The sequence below is a fragment of the Plasmopara halstedii genome (assembly GCF_900000015.1).
Source record: "Plasmopara halstedii genome assembly, contig: Scaffold_410, whole genome shotgun sequence".
NCBI lineage: Eukaryota > Oomycota > Peronosporomycetes > Peronosporales > Peronosporaceae > Plasmopara > Plasmopara halstedii.
Genome location: NW_020187331.1, coordinates 275,710 through 299,660, shown reverse-complemented (window position 1 = coordinate 299,660; position 23,951 = coordinate 275,710). Strand labels below are relative to the sequence as shown.

At 43.8% G+C, this 23,951-nt stretch overlaps 5 protein-coding genes across 5 annotated transcripts; all 5 read left to right on the top strand.

Moving 5' to 3' along the window:
- Window positions 1-2,071: 2,071 nt before the first annotated feature.
- Window positions 2,072-3,138, top strand: PHALS_09287 (uncharacterized protein; the record flags this gene model as incomplete). The annotated part of the gene is made up of 2 exons (XM_024724758.1): window positions 2,072-2,078; window positions 2,180-3,138. 2 exons carry the CDS (start codon window positions 2,072-2,074, stop codon window positions 3,136-3,138), a joined length of 966 nt encoding a protein of 321 aa, XP_024575603.1.
- Window positions 3,139-5,254: 2,116 nt separating this feature from the next.
- PHALS_09286 (Armadillo-type fold) lies at window positions 5,255-6,864 on the top strand (the record flags this gene model as incomplete). The annotated part of the gene is made up of 4 exons (XM_024724757.1): window positions 5,255-6,242; window positions 6,305-6,433; window positions 6,492-6,623; window positions 6,683-6,864. 4 exons carry the CDS (start codon window positions 5,255-5,257, stop codon window positions 6,862-6,864), a joined length of 1,431 nt encoding a protein of 476 aa, XP_024575602.1.
- Window positions 6,865-13,637: 6,773 nt separating this feature from the next.
- Window positions 13,638-14,072, top strand: PHALS_09285 (uncharacterized protein; the record flags this gene model as incomplete). Its single annotated transcript, XM_024724756.1, has 1 exon — window positions 13,638-14,072. One exon carries the CDS (start codon window positions 13,638-13,640, stop codon window positions 14,070-14,072), a length of 435 nt encoding a protein of 144 aa, XP_024575601.1.
- A 6,713-nt stretch (window positions 14,073-20,785) lies between these two features.
- PHALS_09284 (uncharacterized protein) lies at window positions 20,786-22,165 on the top strand (the record flags this gene model as incomplete). Its single annotated transcript, XM_024724755.1, has 2 exons — window positions 20,786-21,094; window positions 21,164-22,165. 2 exons carry the CDS (start codon window positions 20,786-20,788, stop codon window positions 22,163-22,165), a joined length of 1,311 nt encoding a protein of 436 aa, XP_024575600.1.
- A 1,526-nt stretch (window positions 22,166-23,691) lies between these two features.
- On the top strand, window positions 23,692-23,951 carry PHALS_09283 (uncharacterized protein; the record flags this gene model as incomplete). The annotated part of the gene is made up of 2 exons (XM_024724754.1): window positions 23,692-23,751; window positions 23,808-23,951. 2 exons carry the CDS (start codon window positions 23,692-23,694, stop codon window positions 23,949-23,951), a joined length of 204 nt encoding a protein of 67 aa, XP_024575599.1.

Genomic DNA, 23,951 nt, shown 5'->3' with positions numbered 1-23,951 from the left:
CGAGCCTCGTTGAGGCAATAATCGATCGGAACTGTAAATGTTCTCAATCTTAATGGGGGAGCGTGTAAAGGGGGGTTACACGCACCCTGGTAACAGGGGTGTGCCACACGAGATGGGCATGATGTGACTGCACCCAAACAAGAATACGGTATGTGGCTGGGTAGCCAGTAGTTATGCATGTATTTTGATTTTACTATATATATTTAGAAAAGTCTATACATTTAAAATTAGGCGGCTTTGCCGTAGATAAAAACAAAAAAAGTCAATTGAATTTTAAACGAAAAAGTCAATTAGCCTTGGGTCAAGGCTATAATTACTCTTGGAGTAAGCGGATTGTGATCCGCTAAACTCGTACTTGCTTTAAGTATAGAGCAAAAGGTCGGTTACCTAAGTTACGCTTCCTCAAAGCCCAAAGCTACGGCAGCCCGCTGCAGAAGGTGCATATAAGGTCATCGCGTACACCAGGGCTTTCATCAGGATCTGGTGAAGTGAAAGGGATACCTTTACTTCCAGAAAAATGATATTTAACGTTCTTCTGTGGCAAGAGTGCACTAAAGCCATTGCTGCTGATGACATCGCGGGTGCTCGGTTTTTAATTGTTGGGTAAGATCAGAGTCGCCCAGTACAGCGAACTTTCTGCTTATGAGTGGAACGAACTGCATGATTACCTCATACTTTGAAGCAGTTCCACAAATACAATATTTTGTATAATTTAGTAAAATTTACTTCTCACTTGGTATTATTGTGAACAACAAGTATACTTACGTAGATACGAGTCAGTGGATGTGGCAGGGTACATTTTAATACTTTTTATAATTGCAGGGACTTCCTCTCTTAAGCATAAGCTCAAAATAGTCAATGGGTTGCACAATTACACCCGAAAGGCTCTAGCTTACCTATATTTACAGATTGAGTAGCTTATCAGGGACCGGATAAATTTTTGTTTCAACGAAAAATCTGCTGTATGGCCAACAATTCCAATCTGAGACTGTAATCACGCAAATACAGCCTGATGCCTGCCCAGCTTAGCAACAGAAGAAAAGCGCGGCAAAAACGCTTCTAATTTTAACAGGATATATAACATTTGTAAAAAGTGCCATACAAGGAACGGCGGCGAATTTGAGAAGTTACGCCGATCGGTATTAAAGTAAGGCATCGTATGCACTGTTTTTCTGTGCAGATGTGATTTCCAGAAAAGGAGAAATCCGGGCAAATACAGGAACAATGATAAATTAGCAATTTTAATTGTGCAAGATTATTCAAAAGAATGACTCCATCGTTGACAAAAATGTAAAAAGGGGTTTTACCATCATTGTCAACACTTTATTAAAATAATGTTAATACTAGAGCAATGAGAAAAGTATCTTTGTTCAATGAGCCACGACATCTCAGAATCATCGTCCTCATCAGTCCAAAGACTCACAAATATGTAGTCTGCGTGTACACTACAGTACGCCATGATAACAACACGCTGCTTCTATATCGCAAATAAACACGGTTACAGATAAAAATTGTTTCTTTTATGAAGAAAGTAGAAGCTTTTGAATGTACACAGGCTACGAAGCGAGAATGGTAATCCAAATATGTCAGACGACACTGACATCAAAATAGTAGCGATTTTTTTTTAGTTCTGATGTTCGACTCGATAAAAGGATCAATACCAATACCGCAAGCTGTGAAATGCTCACCAAATAAACGAAAAGAAGCTGCTATGATTAGTAGTTACCTTGCTAACTTTTGTTCGAAACATAAGGTCCTTCTGTAAGAAGACATGTAAGCTTTATAGTAATGATGCTGATAGGAAGTCTCGCAGCATTTTTTTACATTTCAATTCACATAATGTAACAAAGAGGTAGACAATCAGCATGAACTGCACATCTCATCTTTCATTTTCCTTAAAATAGCCCAATTGTGTTCTTGGTGCTGGACATGTGTCACCGTCCCATCTCGTCGAGATGCGATTGTGACTCGAGTGGGCTGCTGCATTGTGTTTTTTGTGTGCTAGTACTGCCGATGAAATACTGATGAATGACGTATACACTTTGACAAGGTGTAAAATCTCTCTGACCACATGATAGGTGCTTAGGATGGCCTTTACAAAAAAATTTTCCATCATCTCCCATATGCTCCCATATGCTTTGTCATGTGATTTGAATTGTGTGTTTGTGTGACTTTCCAGCTTGTAGGCGACGCATGATTTTCCTTCTGAACATTGTCAGTCTTCAATTCGCAATCCCCGTAGTACTTGTCAGCAAGTCCATGAAACCAACTAGAATCGTCGCTGCCGTTGTTGCTCTAACCACTCTGCACAGAGTAGACGCTGCCAGCAAAGATAGCTGCGCACCCATCGACTTCACAACCAAAGAAGCAGAATTTGCTGACTTGGATGACGCGATCAAGACCACTGCTGTAGGTAAACTCCTGGGATCAGTAGTCGGTGAAATCGACCCACTAACGCGCGAGAATATCGAGTTGCGAAATTTCAGCTACTCTGCTATGGGCAAAGATATGATCATCTCGACCTCGGTTCAATCGATTACAATTGAAGGACTCAGCGCCTTTGAACCCGTTCATATCAACGTGACTTCTGCAAATTCTATCTCTATTCGCACATCTTCGCAAGACCAGGTGACTATCGACGCAGTCTTGGACGTCTATATTGACACAATGGATGTGACTATTAACACCAAAGTTAATTGTGTACTCGAGAAGCCGGTGCTTTCGGTCGACGTCGAAGCCAACCTTCTTGAGTGCGCAAAGGGTATACCTGCTTCGCAATGTTCAGACCTGACCGTCCAGGGACTTCAGTCTGAACTAAAGAAGGCGGTAACCCGGTCGAATTATGTGAGCATAATGAAGGAAGTACTGATGAAGGTTGAGAATGCGTCAGTCTCTGATTTTTCGCTCGACTTTGAGTCCATTTCGGATGTCTCCGTAGACTATGATAGCCCTGGATTTTGGACTCGGCAATTTTTAAAGGTCGTTCCGGAATACTCAGCCGACGACATTAACTCGAACGACGAGAGCTACACCAGAGTTGTGTCGATTGTGAACAAGCATGCTCCTTCGATTCTAAACTCTTTGATCGACTCCTTCTTACAGCCTTTGTTCGGTGCGACTTGCATTTCAGAAAATTAGCGACAGAATTGGATTTTGATGCACACATATATTTTTAATGGTCAGTTTTTCTGCTCAGTTTCTAAGTAGCGATAGTCTTACACTTCTATTCTTTGTACTCCCGGCATGTTTCGGTTTTTGGGTGTGCTGCTGTAATAGAGAAGGAAATTTTATCTGAATTTCTAAATTTTGCAAATCATTAGTGTGCGGAGTCTTCAACATCACTTCACGAGAAGTGGCGCACGTGCGCTTAACGTTGTAGTATTTTATTTGCAATGCAAAAATCTGCACAGAAAAATTCTAACTTAATCTATGTTGTTAAAGTGGGGAAAGGCTCATATTACAGCAAATATTTCGTTTACGGAGAAACCCTACTGCATCTGCAAAATTGTGATAATCTTCGATCACATTTTATGTAAGAATCGATTCGAGCTGGTGTACTTCAAACGACCATGTAGATTCATTCGCGATGTTCTCCATAAGCTTGGAGCACGCTAATGCTGCCACGATTTTCAAAAATATAGGAAACATATTTCTAATTTCATGCCAACACCATGCTGTGTCTTCCTTATTTAGTGTCCACATATTCTTCAAAAAGTTATTAGCATTGTATAATTCATCACTACAGTAGCTTATCTTGACAAGCCCATCCGGCTAGCAAGAATTAGTGGCACATAAACGCCTAGCAGATTCGATGTTGAGCTTTACGAAGTTAGGTGTTTTTGGATAAAGCTTTCATAATGCCAGCAAATGATGCAAAGGGCAATAACCAGGCGGTTGTATAGATTAAGGTGTTCACAGCTTATTTGTCATACCTGTCCACCAAATTATATTGGAAAAGTATTCCTTGCAAGTTGTCCAACCCATCCTAATAATATAAATGATAAAACCAAGCTGTGATGACAAGCACGGTGGCCGGACGCGGGTTCGATCTGCACGATGACCATCAGTCTGCTTGCTGTTATCTGGATCAAAAGTTTATGACAAAACTAGAAAACTCGCAAGTGCATAAATTAATATACATTTATTATTTCGCTAATGCTCTGCGTAATTTTATGAATATTGTTCAGAAGCTGGCGTGTAGTTGCAAGCACGACTACACCTTTTCGCCGAAAATTCTTGCTGCTTTGATGAGGAACAAATTAGCAAAGATTCTTGTTTGGGCATTCTGTTAGAGTACAAGGCGGTGGAAAACGATGAGATCGCACAGACGGCTCCACTTTCGCTGCAAAATAGATGCTGCGCTGTTGCACCCAACCAAATCACAGAAAAGCTCGATCCAATTACACCCGGCTCGCCAGGAAAGAGCTAGGAAACATGTTGACGAAGTGCAACAGAAGTTGGTGAGAATTTTTCTTGGGTCGATAATTTATACTTAATGGAGTGCAGAACGGCAGAACGGTAAAGATTACACAAAGTGTACGACAATTGAGCCGTTTGCTTTTAGCTCGACAAACTGGGTGGGATGGAGCAGTTGTGGAGAGTGTTTGGAATCAAATCACTATGTAGAAACTACGTTTAAACACTATTGGCTCACCGAAGCGTTCTACTGGAGGCGACGATGGGCAATTCAAGCTCACAAAAACTCCAAAAGGAGAGACAATTAAGTTTAAGACACACAACCTGCCACCGCTCGGGGCAGGTAAATTATTGCAAGGCATGCATGTGTCTTACGGTGCTACCATGCAAGGAAGATATGCATTACTTCCTGTCGCCAGATACTTGAAAAGCTTGCAAGCCCGACGTCTTAAAGGTGGCGGACAACACAAATTTTCATCATTGAAACTTAGCAACGGAAATTGGTGCTTCGCTAGCAAGTATGTGCGTCTGCAGCTGCAAAAGAGGCCTTTGCTTAGAGGTTTTGGAAGAATCTACAACCAAAGAGCTCGAATAACTGAAACGTCTCTTTGCAAGCCAAGTAGCTGATTGATCTCATTTTAACACCATCAGGAAGATTGCGACGACAAATACATAGTTTACAAGAAAAATTGTGGTTGGCGAGATAGGAGTGTGTGTGTTGTCATAAATCAAATTACAACATCCTTCGCGATTCAAAGCAAACTGAAAAAATCTCTTCCAATCTGCATCTATTTTGGCAAGTAATGAACAGGCACATCAACAGATTGTAAATTCAGGAATGCTGGACACGACGGCGCACATGCTGCTACTACTGCAGCAGGCAAAAATCAAGAACGAACATCCCTCAGACGCATCGTTCTTGCCTCTTTCATTGTCGATGGCATGTCTACTGCGACAATTGCCTTCCGGTTTGGCCCCTCCTGCCGGTACACTCTCATTTCACCAAATTGATTACTTGCCGCAAGAAAATCTGGAGCGCAAACTAGCCAATATGGTTTTAGATGATACACTGCGCGCATTAACATTTGTTTGTTCTTTGGTCAAGTACGTTCGAATAATGCGCAAGTTGCTGCACATCTGCCACGACCACATTAGTAACCGAGCTTCAACGACCAAAGCCACGCACGACGTCATCGAAGCTGTCGTCGAAGCGCTAAGTTCATCGGTTGCAGACGATAGCGAAAAAAGACAAGATACGAAGCGAAAAGACGATCTTGTGCAAGAGGTTGCTAGATTTGATGCAGCGCAGAAGTTAGAGCCAGATACAACACCGACAACCACTGCGATAGGCAAGGATCGATTAGGTATTATGAGACGAGCACTAGGTCGCGATATGGGGGATGGCAGTACTGTGATTAAAACCATGAAAAACTTCATCGCTGATGCTGAGATGCAATCACTTGGCATGCGTGCTTTAAAGAAGGTAATTAGGACTATGGCAGCGGACAAGATATCTGTCGATCTATCAACAACGAATTTGCTTGTTGAAAACGAAGCGAATGATCAGAATAACGAGATAGAGGAACGTAGTAAGGTTGTTATACAAACGGTTATTGACAAGATGAAACAATTTCCCGAGTCGAGGGCTTTGCAAAGAGACGGCCTACTTTGTTTGGCAGAGTACGCTAATCAAAGTGATGGCCATATTGTTGTCATTACATCTAGTGGAGGCATCAGTTCGCTCATTCATGCAATGGTCGCACTTCCAGATGACATTCCTGCAAATATGGCTGGCCTCTCTGTTCTTGCCCATCCAAAAATTGCTGGTAGACTATGAAAAGGTGCAATTAGCTGGATAGAAGGCCTGACACAACATTTGCCTCGTTAGATGAATCCGTGGTGCGCGTAAACCCAGAAAGCAGACGCCTTGTGCTTTCAGCAATGGAGCGCTTTCCTTTGAACGAAAAATTACAAGGCCTTAGCTGCCTCGCGCTAGCAAACCTTAGTTTACGCCAAGGTACCCAGGTCTCATGGTCGTTTGTTTATCACTAACTAAATGTGTTATGTCATTGTAGACGCTAGTATGGTGGAGATCGTCTCGAAAGGTGGACTTGAAATCGTAGTTGAAAACATGAAACGTTTTAGCTCGACGGCTTCGATCCAAGCGGCAGGCTGCTGGCTTATTGCCATCATTAGTGGAAAAAGCGGTTTGTCCAATGGCTAGTATCTGCTCTTTTCCTGAGCTATTTTGACTTTTGCTATGAAGACGAGATGAAGGTTGCCTGTTTGGATGCCGGAGCGCTACCAGCGTGTGAAAGGGCACGACTACGCTTCCCGCAGGATCGTAAGGTTCAACAGCATGCAGTGCGAGCCATCCAAACAATACTCCCAGGAGAATTAATTGAGGACAAAAGATCTTCGACTTCGGATTTTTGCTCAGTGCAATAGGGGATGCCAGCTCAGAAAATTTGATGGACACACGCTGCAGGGTTCTTTTATCCCGAATGACAACATCAGTAATAATATATTCTTTGTTGATCTGCTAACAAAACATGATCGATACAGTGTTCTCATACCAGTAAATGGTCTCTAATGCAGCCTTACCAGATAACAACTTGGATAGTCCGCAGGCATAGCTGTCATAGAGTTAGGACTAGAGTTGTTTCCTGTCATCGATGCACAGGGTAGAATTACAAAATATAGATCACTAACATCATATACGTACATTCAATAACAAAATAATATATACACTTCGGAAATTGTACTAAATCTTCTATAGAAATAGACGCGTAAATTTTGAGATGTTGATACCTTAACAAACGTTCATTCCCATATATACACTTTTCCTATATACTTTTCACTATTCGATCAATACGATTGCTTGATGTGAGTACTAACAGCCACGTGAATCACGGACCGTCACTTTACAAAATTTAATCTTCTTCCTATATACAAAATTTAATCTTCTTCCTATTTACCGTTATCGATGCTGCACCGATATATATGTATATTGGTTTTTGGCTTACTCACCTTGTTATTGTAAATTGCACAATTGCACAATTGTACGAAATGTACGGTACATAAACAAAACAACGGTATACACACATGTCTTTGGCCAGTGGCTTAGTTTCAGATCTGCTGTACGTCGCTGATCCTTGCCGCGATGTGACAATGTTTACAAGTCAACAGTACCATATTGACTTGGCCACCATGTGGAGCTGTAAAGGTACCCGAGATGCTTTTATATCGCTTAAAAGTTATGATCATCCGTGCATAATCTTCAAAAATTACAAACAGATAAAGCCAGCCATTATGTATGGCTGGTCTGGGACTGTGCCGTGTCGGCATAATTGTGTGCAAGTGGTTGAACAGGACAAGCTACCCCTTAAGTGAATTGAAAACGCAGACATCGACCAATCTACGGTGGGGTCTTCCTGCAACAAGATCCCCCCGGTTTATTTTAGTGAAATAGCACAGAATAAGGTTATCGTCGGCAACAAACACGTATTCGGATGTGCAAAAAAGAGAGTAAAGCAAATACAAATGAGCTTGTGCGGAGCAAAATCTCCACCACATCTCTCACTGAGCATAGTAAGATGGTTTTACTTCTTTTTTTCAAGGATACCTCCGAGGTAGGTGTAAAGAGTGGTAGGCCTAGAACACAGTTTTGTGGTACACTAAATTACCGGTTAAGGTAATGTACACTACACTAAGTAGTAGATGGATACATTAACTCCTATTTAAGGTTAAGATTTGGATCAGGATAAAACGACCCATAATATAAACAGTCTTCATTTGATCAAGAGATCCACACACAGTTGTGGTTAAAGGTGCGCGTACGACAGCTAAGCACGAAGACAAGGTACAGCTACGTCAGCGCAAAAGTGCGTGTACCCAGCTGTTCCGCTACACCTGGTAGCACTTGTTGATCAATCCGTCGCCGACATTAACGATGTCCGATCCAGCTACCAGACTGACTTCCCAGTCAAATCGTCACCGTTGTACCACTCCAACTATCCGTATCTGTTTGATGCGGGATGGGCCGTCGTCAAATAAGATTTATCGAACCCTGGTTCATGAAGCCACCATCTAATTGTTACGGCATGACCAAGTTGCGGTAAAGAAACGTCCGTTCCTTCATCGATTATGAAGCCGACCTTGTTGAACAAATCTCGACAAAATATTACAAGTACCCTTACGTTAGAGCCTGCAGTCATGAAAAACATGGAGCTCCCGACTCCTCCAACCCCGAATGTTCAAGTAAAGATATCACCATCAACACGAAGAGTAGTCGCCTTAAAACCGCTGAACATTGTGGTCAAGCCTTTTTTCGGAAAACAGGACGAAAACCTTCACCTTCGGATCGGCCAAGTGGATATTGCATTAATTGCAGCGTTGATTCACAAGGAACAGCAGAAGGTCGCATTTGCGTTCTCGCATATGCAAGCTGCTGCCCATGAATGGACTTTCACATGGGAGATTAAACTCTCTGGTTATTTTCGCTCTTTTGAGATCCTTCAAGAATCGATGGCAAAGATGTTTCTATTTCCGAATGCGGCGTTTAAACATCGCACAATGGTTTTTGAGTATTGCCAGGACAAATGCTCGATCTACGACTTCGTACAAGAGCTTCGCAAGTTGCGAGTGTCGCTCACCGACATCCCAATTTTTAAGGTCTGATCGTAACCGTTTCTAAAGAGAGACTCAAGATCGGTCCTCCAAAGACTGGAGTCGTTCGTCGACAACCGACCAAGCTTGAAGATGCAATTTTCGTCGGCTTCCTTTCAAATAAGTTCCAGCGACATTAACCTGGGTTTCTCACTGGTCCCACCGACGTGCAGCCGCCGTCAGTGGTCCTGAGCCCATAGGCCTGTCTGCGATTAATTGCCTACAAGTATTGTGTTTGGGTTTTGGCTAAGTGGGCCACTTTAAAACGGGACTGCCCGACGAAAATTTATGGGTCCAGACCCACTGGAGTTTCACCAATTTTCAACTCTCCAAGGCGATGAGGGTGGCGGGATGCCTGCCGACGTGGCGACCGTTCGGCGAATTTCAGCAGCGGTCGAAGGGGAAGCGGAGGCCCACTAGGTGCGGGGCAGTCTACTTAGGGTAAAACTAGCGACTTTCTCCTGCGCTATTATTGTGCAGGGGACGCCGCTGGCTTTAGGAAAGTTCAGCTTCCCACAAAGGCGGAGAGGGAGGTAGACTTTCTCGTTGTTTTGGCAATGGTAAAAGTAATCAAGAGACCCTTCACAGTCGAAAGACCCTTCATAGCCCTATTGATTTTGGAGTGTCATCTTACTATGCTTGAAAAAGGATTATTGCGACAACCCGCTCCCCCTCGGTGCCATAAGTGCAAAGTGTAATGGTAATATTCATGTCCGTGTCGTGACGTATGCGATTGTTACCCAGCAGAAGATTTAATGATTTTACGAGTCAAATTCTAGGACTTTGACTTCAACTCGACGTTCTTTTTCATCTTTATGAATGATCGGAATGGTCTCATACAGAGTATGCGTGGTTAGAAGACCTCGAGTCATGGACCGACTGGATAACCAGGCAGATTGCAAGTAGCTCGCCGGGTGGAAGTCACGATGTCGTGACCCGTTTGTGGCTATCCACCAGCGTAGCAGCTTCTCAATTGTAAATAGAGCTTACTATGTCGGCCTTTGCGACATAGTTGTGAAGCCACAAATTACCAAGAAGGTGCCGTTTGTGACGCTACTTTATGTCGAAACAAGTTTTTGCTGCAGCAGATAATCTACTGGACCTATGCTCCAATAGTTAATGCTACTTTGAAAGCTCTCACCTCAACGATTAAGTCCATTGTGGAAGTTCATTACGCTCTAGTAGCGGAATCTATTGTGGGAGCTATTGCTTCTATAGTTAAATCTACTGTGAGAGCACTAAATGCCCCACTTGGCAAATCTACTATGGAAGCACTATATACTCCAGTAGAGAGCACTATTGTGGAGATTAAGACTACAGTAGCTAGCGCTATTTTGAGAGCACGTCATGCTCCGATAGCACAAACTAACATGGAAGCTAACGCTCCAGTAGAAACAATACTGTGAGGGCTCACAAACTGAATTACAACGCTCCGGTAGGCATTTCTACCCAGGGAAGCTATCGGTCCCGTAGTCGAATCTACGGTGAACGTTAATGCTCAAGTGGTTCAAACCACTGTGGAAGCATAACATTCAGTTGTGAACGCAGTGACGGGATAATCCGACCAGGCTTATATGGCCCCGCTGCTAGCAATATCTGCTCTCACAAGCCAAGAAGAACCAGGCTTTCCCGAGTTTTTTTAAGACACCAAGAATAGCGCGCTGGTAGAAGTCGATATGATTTGTCGTGCAAACGCAGCGACAGAAACGTTTCATACGTCCTTTGTCTTGGATCCAAGTGTTGTCGAAGATTCTCGACAGCAATTTGAATCGCAGCGCGGATCAATTATTCAAATACGCGCTGCTCATATTAAGTCCTTGTGTTCAAGTCATGTCAACGTGTTTCAGCACAGCACTCTCACGCGACCTCCCACCGGATCGTGGTTTACGAATCAAGATCGAGCCAGGTGCTGGATATCTGCTATCGTGTTAATGTCCATTGACAGCTGAGCAATTCGAGTTTAATACTCGTATTTTGCTGCTAAACAGCAACACGGGGGTGGGAGAGAGTAAATCTCCCCATAGTGCCCCAACGATTTGCATCCGCGAGCCCAATGGCAAGTGGTGCATTGTACTCGGGTACAAGTTGAACGCCCAGACTGTGCCAGCACAGACCCCTACTCCTCGCAAGGATGCCGTCATCAACAAGATGACTGGCTCGAAACGCTTTAACGTTCTTGATGTAGTAGATAACTACTAGCATATTTTCATGAATCCTTCACCGATTCCGTTTACGACAGTGACTACACCTAGCGTATGCTATAGGAGTGGCTTGTTATTCCACAACGACTCTCTAATGCGCAAGCGATGTTTAATTGTATTGTTATGCATTTGTTATATCCATTGCGACCGTTCAAGTCGACATATTTTGACGACGTTTCTGTCCATTTAACCCGAAACAGATCAAGTTCATCTCGGACACTTAAAACACGTATTGGCGGGTATGACAAAGCAACAGCTCTTTAACAACATTAATATATATATATTCAGCGCAAAGAAATAATTACTTTTGGATTGTTTTGTCGGCGTCGACGTGTTTGGGCAGATCCAGCAACGATCAAAGTGCTTAGAATGGCGGACGCCAACTCAATAGAAGATTCTGAGGAATTAACTGGGTTTGACCAAAAATCTCCATCGGTATACCGAGAATTATGCCAATATGACACGCCCGTTATCGAACATTTTGAAGTTAGACCAAGTGTGCGTATGGAAAATGATTATGCAGTCGCCTTCGACGATATCAAGCGCAGCTTGCAGGCAGCGCCTGTTTTGGCATCAACAAATGACGAATAAGCGTACAGTGCCGTTTGCGACGCCTTCGACTTTGCGATCAGATTCGCATTGCTGTAGCTAGATGTTAAAAACATGTCATCTCATATCAGTCGAGGCCGCTGAAGGCGGCTGAGCGGAATTGTCCCGTCCACGACAAAAAATGTTAGCAATGAATTATACCTTAGTAAAGTTTTTTTGTTCACCTTTAGGGTTCCAAGCCATTTGCCGTTTGTACCTATCACGCATCGTTGCGTACAACGAATCAAACGCCACATTTGTCACAACGGATGGCCCGTTGCTTGTCACTCTTAGCGAAATACAACTTTACAGTTTCTGATAACAGGCAAATTAAGTGTATTGGCAATCGCCTTATCTCGGCGTCTCGATTGATAATTATCCGTGATTTTGCAAGCACTTCCAGCATGTTCGGCATGATACGAAAAACGTATCCAACTGACTCAGCTTCTACTGCTACCTTTAAGTGGTTGAACACAACGGATAGTTCAATCTTATAGTCATTATCCCCGCGAGTTCGCGGTCGGGCTCTTCAATAATTACTCGAGGACGGGTTATTGTACTCCCAAGTACATGAAGGAAATCACTCTCGGGTTGTCGTGCCCGACATCGAAGACTTGAAGCTCAAGTTGGTGTATGAAGAACATGATCCGCCTATCACAGGTCATCTCGGTCGAGAAAAGACTTATACAGCGCTTGCACACCACGTTTTGTGGCCTAAAGTGTGTGCTTGCGTTGAGAAGTACCTTTGCACGTGTGACGCTTGTCAGCGTGTGAAGCCCTCATCACACAGTCAGGCTCTTTTGCAGGCATGCCAGCAGATTGCTGGCCGTCCATCAGTTTGGACTTCTTTTTTGGATTACCCCAGGGCATAATGGTGTTTTGGTCTTTGCAGACAGTTTATGCAAGATGGTGCACCTCACACCAACGGTTGATTCCGTTAATGGTGAACAGAGCGCTCGATTATTTATCGATTAAGTTATTATACAATATGAATTACCAGAGCTAATCGTATCCGATCGTGATACGACTTTTACAGCGAACTTTTGGACGAGCTCATATCGGCTATCAGGCACTCGCCTAGGGATGTCCACCTAGGACCGCCAGGTCAAACTAATCGCGAATCGCGTTGTAGAAGACATTCTACGCAGCTTCAGTGCATCGTCGCCGACGACATGGAAAAATATGCTCCCGTTGGTTGAGTTTTGCATCAACAATGCGGTCCAAGCATCAACTGGCTTTACACCGTTTTACATTAACGGCCTTTGCCATCCAGCATTGCCTCTTTGTCTCACGGGAGACACCAACATTCTGGTGAGAGAGAGGATCGGCAAGCGTTCGCTTCTGACTCATTATGGTTATCAAGCATCTAATTCGTCAGAGTATTGAGAAGTTCATGACCGAAAGAGCAATTGTTGTATGATGCTATGGCGGAAGCGCCAGATTTACAGATATCTAATGCTGATTCGAATGGTCGTCGAAATACACGTATATTCAAAAATAGGTGATTATGTACTAATCACTATTAAGAACTTGGCTAACGCTATCATCACTAGTCTAGGATCTTCCAAGTCTCCCCCCTTATACATCGGTCTCTTCAAGGTCTTGAATAGTGTCAAAAATGCTTATATATGGCTTACCAAATTGGATCCAAATATATCCAACGTTTTACGTCGGTTTGCTGAAGCCATACCTTAGAAACTCGTCGTATCGTACGGACTGAACGAACGGGGTTGATCGTAGTCCAGTTCGGTGACGGAGATCAAGATGAACACGTCGTTGAAATCCAGGAGTCAAATCACTCTGTGCAACGAAGATGTTGATTCGCCGCTTGGAGCCGAGTGGCTTCCGACTACAGAGCAGACACTGTTGCTTGAACGTTCACCTCCACACGGCGTTCATCACCCCACAGAGAATCTTTCACCTTTGACATTCGTCGACTCAACTACGCAATCGGGTTCTCATATGCATCCGATAATGCTACGACCTCGTCCAGACGCATCATTGCGCTCTTCATCCGCAAGTGTAGCAACGACAAGAACTTCATCAACGGCACCGCTGTCGATTGACGACCACAGAGACTTCCGTTACCGGTGGCAGATCGAGAAGGGTTGTCATGTCCATGTGGAAATGATTGTGTCGGCACACCGAAACACTAGCGAGCTACAGCTCCTTGTAAAATGGCTCGGATCTCCGGATTAGAAATTTCTCGAAGAAATCACATTCGCAACTCTTTGCAGACTCCGTGGCGCATTTAGTAAATGAAAAGTTGCGAATTATACTGACTCCACTAGGAGCCGAGGCGAAAGAATATCTTTGTCTCATCTCTCGGGGTCAAACTATGGGAGCCGAAGACGACGAAAGCAGTGACAGTTCAGGCGATGAAAGGCTTTGGTAATCCAGCATACGTCCGATCCGTTGATAGTTGTCGCCGGCATAAATCGGCTTGTTGATATGACAACTCAAGTCCTTCGACATCTTTGTGTGGCCACGTTTCGATTCCGTGACTCGCGACATACCCACCATGTGTCCACGACATACAGCAATATCTGCTTCGACCTGTCTTTCGTATACGAGTTTCGCGTATCGAAAACGCATGTAGCGCACCTCGGTGGTCGCCTTAAAACTACAAAAGATTTTTCAGTCGAGTTTGCGATAACTCTCAATCGTAACCGACTCGGTGGTTTGCTCCCACATCCAAAATGCTCTGTCAATGGTTTTAAGCGACCCCGCTATCCTTCCCAATGCAATTCACGCGTTTGTCAGACCATCTATTCGCGGATTGTCAGCGGTACACATATCCAATCCGGTGCCAAACACCTGAACAAAGTTTGCCAAAAGTAAGCTATAAAGCATGAGTCTTTGTTCCTGTTAGCGAAGAACGTTGTGCAGAAACAGCTAGGCTTTATCCTTATTGATCAAAGTATCGCTGACAGCAGTAAGATGAGTAATCAACTCCGACACACCAAAATGGCGAAATTACCGGCATTACCGACCGTGTCTTTAGGCAAAACCGTTGAATCAAAAGCTGTAGCAATCTACCAAACCGGCAGGTTGGCCGAAGGTTAATAAGCTGACACGATCTGCACGTGCTCACATGCGTGCTTACTCAATAATGTATGTGAAGCCACTTATTCATGGCGCTTATCTAGCAGTATATCTTCTTTGTTTGAAATGGCCACCCAATGAGGTACCATGTTCCTATTGCAGCATATCGTACTCGGGTTTTCTGCTGTCAGTTTTGTCCAGTGCTCTAACACAGCAAGTTTCAGGATATATTAAAGCGATGTAGGCGTACGGCCGCGCACTTAGATACAGCGACATCGGATTATACAAACTCCTTGCTACTCGAAACTTTCAGTAACGAAACATATCCTGCGTCTGACTCATACATTGTACACATCGACCGATCAACCGGCTACGTAAGTATTGTGGAATGCGACGGTTTATAGTCGGGGTGACAAAAACGCGAATCCGCTATCACTTTAACCTACCCAGATTATACCGTATACCGATGAATTACTCGGCAAAGAAGGGTAACAATTTGTCACTCCCCTTGAGAAATGCAGCGACAAGTCACAGCGCAACGACGCATGATCCTTACACAAATGGTCAAGGATCCTCCATAAATTCGACGACGGCATAGTTCATTGCAAGTAGCTCCTTACGAGCATGGTTTCTTGTGGCATTACCTTTTAGCTTGCAAAACTCCAACGCAATTTAGCACTCATGACGATCGGTAATTGAATGTTACAATGCGTAGCCTACCGCAAAAGCCGATGCGTCACAGTCGGGTGAAAACAGTCGACATTGATTTGAAAAAGCTACCATCAGGAAACGCATGAGGTTTTTCCTCCCTTTAGAAGTCCGCCTCTTCTGCAAATATTCTGCCAAACTCAAAACCATTCGATAAACTTCTAGGTGACTGGTGAGGTGTCGCGTCTTGTCGGCAATAATGCACTGTATTTGCGCAAGTAGTGGGCCAGGCCAAACGCTTTCCCAAGTCTTTAGAGATAGAGGCTCTAGCGAAGCTTCAATGACAAATATGTTTACACGATCTTTTAGCAGCCCTTGCCTTAAAAAAGCATTCTTGAAACAGGATCTCGTCGGCGCTTAAGATTCACTTGTTTATCTTGGCGAATAGCATTTGAACAGATCCCGCAGGTGCTCAATGTGGTCCTCTACACCCGACTTCAACTATCACAGACGAATTTTTTTTATCGTATTTATCGTCAGATTTGTCAATAGAAACGATGCTTCCTGAACAGCTGTATCATGAAAATTTAACTGGTGAATCAGACAATCGGTGGCTGTCTTCAATCAGTAGTGGTCAATCCTCAGCAATTGAGCCCCGATTATATAGAAATTTGCAACCTTTTCATGTAGTACAGCAGCACATCGTTTATAAGGACTAGAGTTTGCTTCGGTATTGCGGCTGTAGTTGCTCAGATATCAGCATGCACAACTCGCCACTTACCATTAAATTTCCTGACACACAATTTTCGTACCTAACAAAACGATTATGACTCTGTTTCCTTAGTAAAGAATATTTCCGGTTGCATCACTTGATTCCAGTAAACAAAGCATTGTGACGTATTTCGTATTCGTGGGAGGCAGCACGCACGAGGCGTCGTGTGACACCACGTGAACATACTCCTTCAACGAAGAACAAAAAGAGCTTGTCTCACTTTATGTAAATAGTGCCTTGAAAGTAATCCTAATGACGGAAGCATCCATGTAGGATGTCCTTCGGTACCAATCGGAGTATCTGGGTAATCTCAACTACACGTGAATCCGACTTAACTTGTCCTCCCAGTGGATCCGTCACATGGCATTGCTGACGTAGCAGTAATTTTTAGCATCTAATATTACTGCTTACCGACTAACTACCGCCCTTACCACTGACCTGCTCTGGCATGAAGATTGCAACACCCAGTCGCTTCCCATCTACCATCCCTGACACAGGGGGCCACAGCTCACAGTTTTTTCTTCTTGTCCCGCCTGGAATTCATTCTACAAAACACGGCATACAAATGTCTTCTCAAATCTCAACAAAATAACACTCTGAATATCACTACATACACTCGCTTATTTCCGTCTCATCGTGAGACCACAGCATTCATCTTTTCAGATCTGCTCGAGTACCACTGATCTCAATTATGGAGAATTCTGTGTTATGCACGAAATCAATTGCGGCTTCATTCTCCAGCCAAAGCTTCCTTGCTTACATGATGAGGTGGATCTTCTTGCCAATGCTAAACAAGCTGGTTTAACATTTAATTGACCCGTGCCAAAACTTGAACAATATCGTATCCCGAAAAAAGGTCCAGGACTAGACAGTGGTCCACGCTGTCAGATTTCTCTAGACAGCATTTGAAAGCTCAAAAAAACCTCCGACACTTTTGATTGTATCACTTTCACAACACGCATCTTGTTTGGCATCTTCAATGCTTTTAATGTCTTCGGCAGTCCCGTGTCGTACGTTGTTCTTGGACGGCCTGATTCTATCGGAAGTTTTGCTGCTTCATAGTACTAAAAACACGTCAAGAACCTCCTCTTTAAGCAATCCACTCTCTCAGGGGCTGGGTCAGTCCTTCACTATGTACATTGAAGCTTGATATTTTCAAAACGAGTTGAACGTCCCTCTGGAAATTGACACTTCAATGCAAGGAATCTGCCGTGTGCCTTCATGTGAAACTCGATCATTCGTATTTTTCAGTCGGGAGCGACTGGTGTACGCAGGGTGCAGCTATTTGATGCTGACGCAGATGGCACGTCTGCCCATTTCGCGGTTCTTCTTAGTAAATCAAGAGATTTATCTTTTCCTCCGCATCACCGAGATCGATCGCCTCTGTCGCGCTCCCAGAGCTTTCGTTCCTAGTTATATAACTGGCTCTCGCGGTACAAAATTCGTTTTTGCGTTTTCGGAAGATGGAGGGTAAAGCATAGAGTCTGCGAGCGAGCCGTCATGTTTTAATATTTTCCACCATAGTTATAATCTTCATCGCACTGAAAGAGTCTCAAATACCATGACGGCAATTATGGCATTTGATTTCTGGACAAAGTTCGCAAGCTCTTGCCGCCTTTGATAAAAACTAAAACTTTGAGCGAACCTAACACACCACTTAGGCAGTGCAAACACCTACGAAATCTGACTCTTCAAGGCTACTCATTTTAAAAAAGCTTAATTTACCGAAGCATCACGCGTTCGTGCCCATTCTCAAAGCGACCTCCTAGCTTAGATCGCAATTGCGACACGTTGGGGTTTCATTTTTAGGCCAGATGCACAGCAATCTCAACCTCCCTCATATAGAGAGAGACTTACTCCGTTACAGATTTAAAAGACGCAGCCACTCAAACTAGCCTTGCCACAGCGAGGGGCATATTTCTTGTATACTGGGGCCCGTTTGTGTCTCTTCTGTATGCACTTTAGCAGCACATTCTCAAATCCGTTGAGCGCTTGAAATTTTTGCTTTCGGCTATTTGGCCACCGGTTCCCTGAACCCAAGATAGACCGAAACTAGTCAACTTGGTCTATTTGTCCGGTGGTCAAGTATTAAGTCATTTTCATTGCCTATCGTCGCGTAGGACATAGTCACCCCACGACTTAGTCGTGGGATTGACTTCAAGTAACACCAAGCGCAACGGTGTTGCAGTGCACTTTGCAGAGAGAAGGCTGTGCCTTCCGGACCACGTGTTAACACATACATAGAAGTTGGCTTCGTGAGCTTTAACTAGAAGAAAGAAATAGAGCATCGACCGTAATTGAATTGTAGTTATTTCCGCTATTTCAAGAATACATAAGTTTAAATTTTCAGATAGCTTTGTCAAATTCATTTTCTTAACTAGTCCAGTGCCGAACAGAGCCCTTAAAAATACAATACCCATTACCCCACTGTAAGACTTGGATGATTTGACAGACCTCTAGGACATATAGTTCTGGATGATTGCCGCAACAGAAGTCTCAACACTTCGTTTTTGTCACCGATTTGTGGCGTCCTGCCACCACTGGCATGTATGGTGGAATTGGGCAACGTCATTCCGATATGGCAAAAGAAAGAAGTTGTGATGTGAATTAAATAATATGGCGTGCACCAAGTAGATCCACTGCCCATTTCGATCCGAGAACGGTGCCGCAATCAGAAAGTGGTGGCGTAAAGGAGCAGCACTAGGGCGTAAGCAAATCCCTGGAAGTTCTTCTTTACAAAAAGATTATAAACAAGCACCTCAAAAAAGAAAAAGCGACCAAGACGTGTGGATGCTGCCATTTTTGCATCTTATCGCGATAAGATGCAAAACTGTCTCGCAAGAGAAATCGCTGCTTCACAGCACTGGATATCAAGCTTCATTGCTCGGTATGGCCTCTCACTTCGCCGTCGCACCATCTTGACCGTGTTGAACAACAAAGTTATCGTCGAGTGAGCGCTGAGCTAAAAGCGATTTCTGCAAGGGGAGCGACCATTAATGAATCTCGAATAGATAATGTTGACGAATTAAATTGTTCTGTACTTTGAAGACGCACGCAACCAAACATTTGACGTTCGCCATGTGATTGATCCTTCAACACGGATGCATCGATGTGCATCACTATCATCCTTGCGTTGTGCCGCAGTCTGCTAGAACCTGCCACCAATTTTGATCTAGAATGGAACTGGCAGGACCAGATTTGTGAAAACTGATGAATTGAACGTCACGAACCAGAGAAAGGGGTGGGCTGACGGCTTTCTGCTCAAGCGCTGAATCAATTTGCAGTTCTCTGTTGTAAGCTCCAGCAAAGAAAGGTTTTGATAAGAGCTCAAAGTTCAAAGAAAGTCAAGGCAAAGCGCCAAAGGGGCAACATCAAAATGTGTGTAATTCCTGGTGGACTCACTCCGGATCTTCAGTTTGGTGATATCGGCATTTATCGAAATTCCAAGGACATTTTGTTCGCTGGGAGCAGAGCGCCCACACCAAATATGGCAGCTCCAGAATACCGCCAGTGGGGTCGGTGTGTTCCTGGGTCCGCAAGGAATGGGCACTGACCAATGGAGACGTTGTAATTCATTCCGTCATTGGTGCTGGTGATGCGGACAACTACCAAGGCAATTTGTTGCTCGACATGACGGGAACGGTATTTTGTTTTAAAAACGCTACAGGGTGGACGGTGACAGCAGTGTGGAAGCAGATGTTTCTTGACGTACCAGACGAGGCTCTCGATGTAATCGGAGTTGTGATGATGAAAAGGATGCAGGCACTAGAATCATAATAGACGTGTCTTAGTTCAACATCGTTTTGATTCGCCCGTCAGCACGTCTTTGAAAAATAAATTCTCATGTACAACGCCTATGATGTATCGACATCTCCAGGAATTTCAAGTTTCTTTTACTCTGATTGAGTTTGCGACGCATGTCAAAAACCAAAATTGCTATTTTTACATTGTCACTGAAATATTCTGTTTCTCTGAAAAATCCGAATTTTTGGGCTTGGTTCTGGCACGAACATATTGAGTTAGTTTCCTGGCTCCAATTGGTCGTACTTTTTATATAAGCGATATACCTCTCATAATAATAACGAAGTAAATCTGTTTTTATATCTCACTTTCCGATATCGGTACTTTCACAATTGCACCAAGTGTAATGTTACTTCATACACTGAACTATAACCGGATTTATTTATTTTATTGTTTTATTTGTGTGATGGTCAAGTACAAACTTGCGCATAATTGTATTTAGCATTAGCTATAGGTTAAACAGGTTAAACTCTTTTTTTAATTGTATTTGCAAACCTGATATTTTCTTGGTAGATATATCCTCGTAAGCGGTTGTGACGTAGATAATGTTTACAGATCACATACCAGTAACAGTGAGATAGACCATCGAAAGGCACAAACGTAGGCCAGTTATAGAGCACAGAGTGAAAAAAACAAGGTGTTGCCCATGTCGATTCGCTTGCCGCCACTTGTGCCGCCGCCTGCGCCGCACTACTTGTCAAATAGTACATGTCTGTATACAACAGACTTGTTGCGTGTATCCTCGTCACAAAAACCGTCCAGGGGAACGCTTGAGCATGTTACGAGGCCCAACAACTTGCCAATACGGCAGAGCTTGACGCTGGACGACGTAGAGCGTCGCATTCTGCAGCTGACGCCCAGTTTATCAGATGACACGAAGCGTCTCATGGCAAAAGCCGAGTTTAGACGTCTTAAGCACTGCGAGACAGTGCGCCAGTCTCGCGTACGAAAAAAGGTATGTTAACCTTAACGTGTACTTACCAGGATAATGGTGCCTACATTTTTATCATTGATGGATTTTCAGAATGAACGCAAAAGCTTGCGTCAGGTTAATGCTGAGCTTGAACAGAAGCTCAATAACGTGCTAGCGGTCTACAGAAGAAAACACGACTGGATGCACTTTGACGAGCGCAGTGAACGTGACGTATTATTTAAGAAGTTTGTACACTCCATTTATGAAGTCCGTGGGCTTCGAAGAGAAAATGCAGACCTAAAAGACCAAATTTTTCTCAGCTATGCTCTGAATGAGCACTTGCAGCGTCTACAGGACGATTTTCAGATCCCCAATCAAATTGCTACGCGGACTTCCATTGAAACAGTTCATTTTCAAGAACTCACTGAGGCCCAAGCTCGAGACATAATGATCGAGTCTCATAAACATGCAACATCTTTTTTCGAGGCAATGCATGAGGTCGAAACGAAAGAAGAGGAAAAGACGATGGGTTGGACGCAACACCAACGAATAACAGCTGATGGACGCGTGCAATTCAATTTTACAAAGCGAATTGACACAATTGGTACCGAGGAACTTGTCGAAAGAAGCTGGGAGATGTATCGCGACTTCAATTTGTATCACGGCATTTATTCGTCCGTTCAAAAACTCGAGATCTTACAGAAAATTAACGAAAATACGCTACTTATTCGAAGAGATTTACAGGAAGGGAGCACAGCACCAGTTTTTCGTACTGTTTTTCTTCTTTTTCGCATTCGACTGACTAGTGGCTATCTCATTTGCTTTCGGTCGCACAATCCCAGTGTCTGTGTCGAGGATGACGACGATCCAAATGTGCAATGGATGGAAATATTCTATTGGCTCATGGTTACGGATCCACCAGTAGAGAAGATACAACAGCGATTAATTGGTCCTTCGAGACCGTTGGTAAACGAATGTGACGTTACATTTGGGGGCAATTTGCTTAATAGTCGAAGTGCTCAACATGCTACAATTTGGAAGTATCAGATCGCAATGGCGCTGCTGAGATGGGAAAGCAACGCTGCCGCGCCTTTGTTTGCGCTATTCGGATAGTTTAATTAATTTATTAAAGATATCATTGAATGTTGACTCTCTTATACGGGTACGCTGCATGCCGCAGCTCGGTAACGGCTTGGCACCGACTATAATAAATCGCAACTGGCAAGGATATGGCTAAATTTCGACGTAACTATTTGATGGAGCAGCATTTATCAGCAAAATTTAGCTGTTCTATTTGCTTAAATGTGCGTTTGGCATGCCAACCACTGCGCTCCTAGCGTGCTAAATTATGGGTAAAAATTGTCTGCACATACGTTACGAGCCTCGGTATGTCTGATTCTACGATATACATTCGTTATCTTCTAAATAATTAAATCTTTCTTTCGTCCAAGTTTATATTGCATTAGAAGAGCCTCTTCTGTACTTACTTACGGCACAAAATCGCCTGATTGTCAATAAAATTTATTTTTGTAGCCGTTCTCTAACAAGTTTTCTACTTGAAAAAGCCTCGTTCCTGGGACCTCAACCAGGCAAACTTTGGGGCCGCAGCTCTGATCCCAGACGCATTGTTTTGTACAATCTGAGTGGATGAAGCACGAGCTGTATGCTTGTGAGACAATGTAGCCTGGCTATTTCACATCTTGGTCGTAGCTCAACCTAGTGTTCGTACATGGCGAAAGTGAGTTTCGACAACAAACGCGATTCTTGGTCTACAAAATAGTGTCAGCGCTCAGTAAATGAACAATAACGAGTTGCGCATGCTTACAAAATCTGGAAGAAAATCTCATAGTCGAACACGGAGATGCGTACAGCCGCGAGCGTGTCGTACTCCATCCATGGGATGGCAAAATATCCATGCTTTGTGATTGCAGTCATGAAGCTACTGCCGATCCAGTGCTGATGAGCTATGTGTGACAGAGCAAAGCAACATTCATTCTGCAGCGAGTCGATATACAAGATTCGTGCGTGTCTGGCCATAGGCACAGGTGATGGTACGCCTCCTTGCTTCCGGTTGAAATTTATAATCAGAGCAGCACATCTTATAGGTTGGGGCGGCCGCCATACCGGAAGAAGCTGAGTCCTCAAAAGGGATGCGTAGAGAGAAGAATTAGCCTTTTGAGGCTTCGGAGCTCTCAAAGGGTGACGGATACGCCATGATATCCCAGGTGAACTTCAGCGCGTCAAAAGAACTTTGCGCTCAGGAAGACGGCTCAAAAATATTGGTACGGGTTATCCAATCGATTATGGAGCGCAAAAAAACTGTGGTTTGTTTGTTGGCAGATGGTTCCTTGCAAAGCAATTTGAATATCCCTGGCTGTATGGCTTGGTAGCCTGATGACCCTCAAGTCAATGTTGAGCCTGGAAATGCCGTGGCTGCAGTAGCATAAGCCTTGTACCAATAAAAGTGGCAAGGCAATCAATACCACCCTCAAAGTGATGTAGACCATAAAAATCTCCAGTCCTGCACGCTCTGACAAAGCTTTGGGAATCACATTTCTACGTCTGAGAGGATTGTGGACGCCCTTCGGGGTTGTCGAGGTGTAAGAACGCCAGGAGGTGACCGGTTCCACGGCGAATCCATGCCAGGATCGTTGCGCGTAGTAAGCATAGTTTCGCTCAAAGCAAGAGCCGTTCTAAAGGTTGCAAATGTCACTTTTTAATTATTTAAGATCATTCACGCTCTGTCGCGTTACAGGATCGGTCACGACCATCCATAAGTGATATGCAGGACAAGAGACACATCCTTTTGAAAAACAAAATTCACAATGAACCGTTGCCACTACTGGTGCAACAGACTTTAACAGATGAAGAATGTGCAGAAGACACTCTGTGTGGGTAA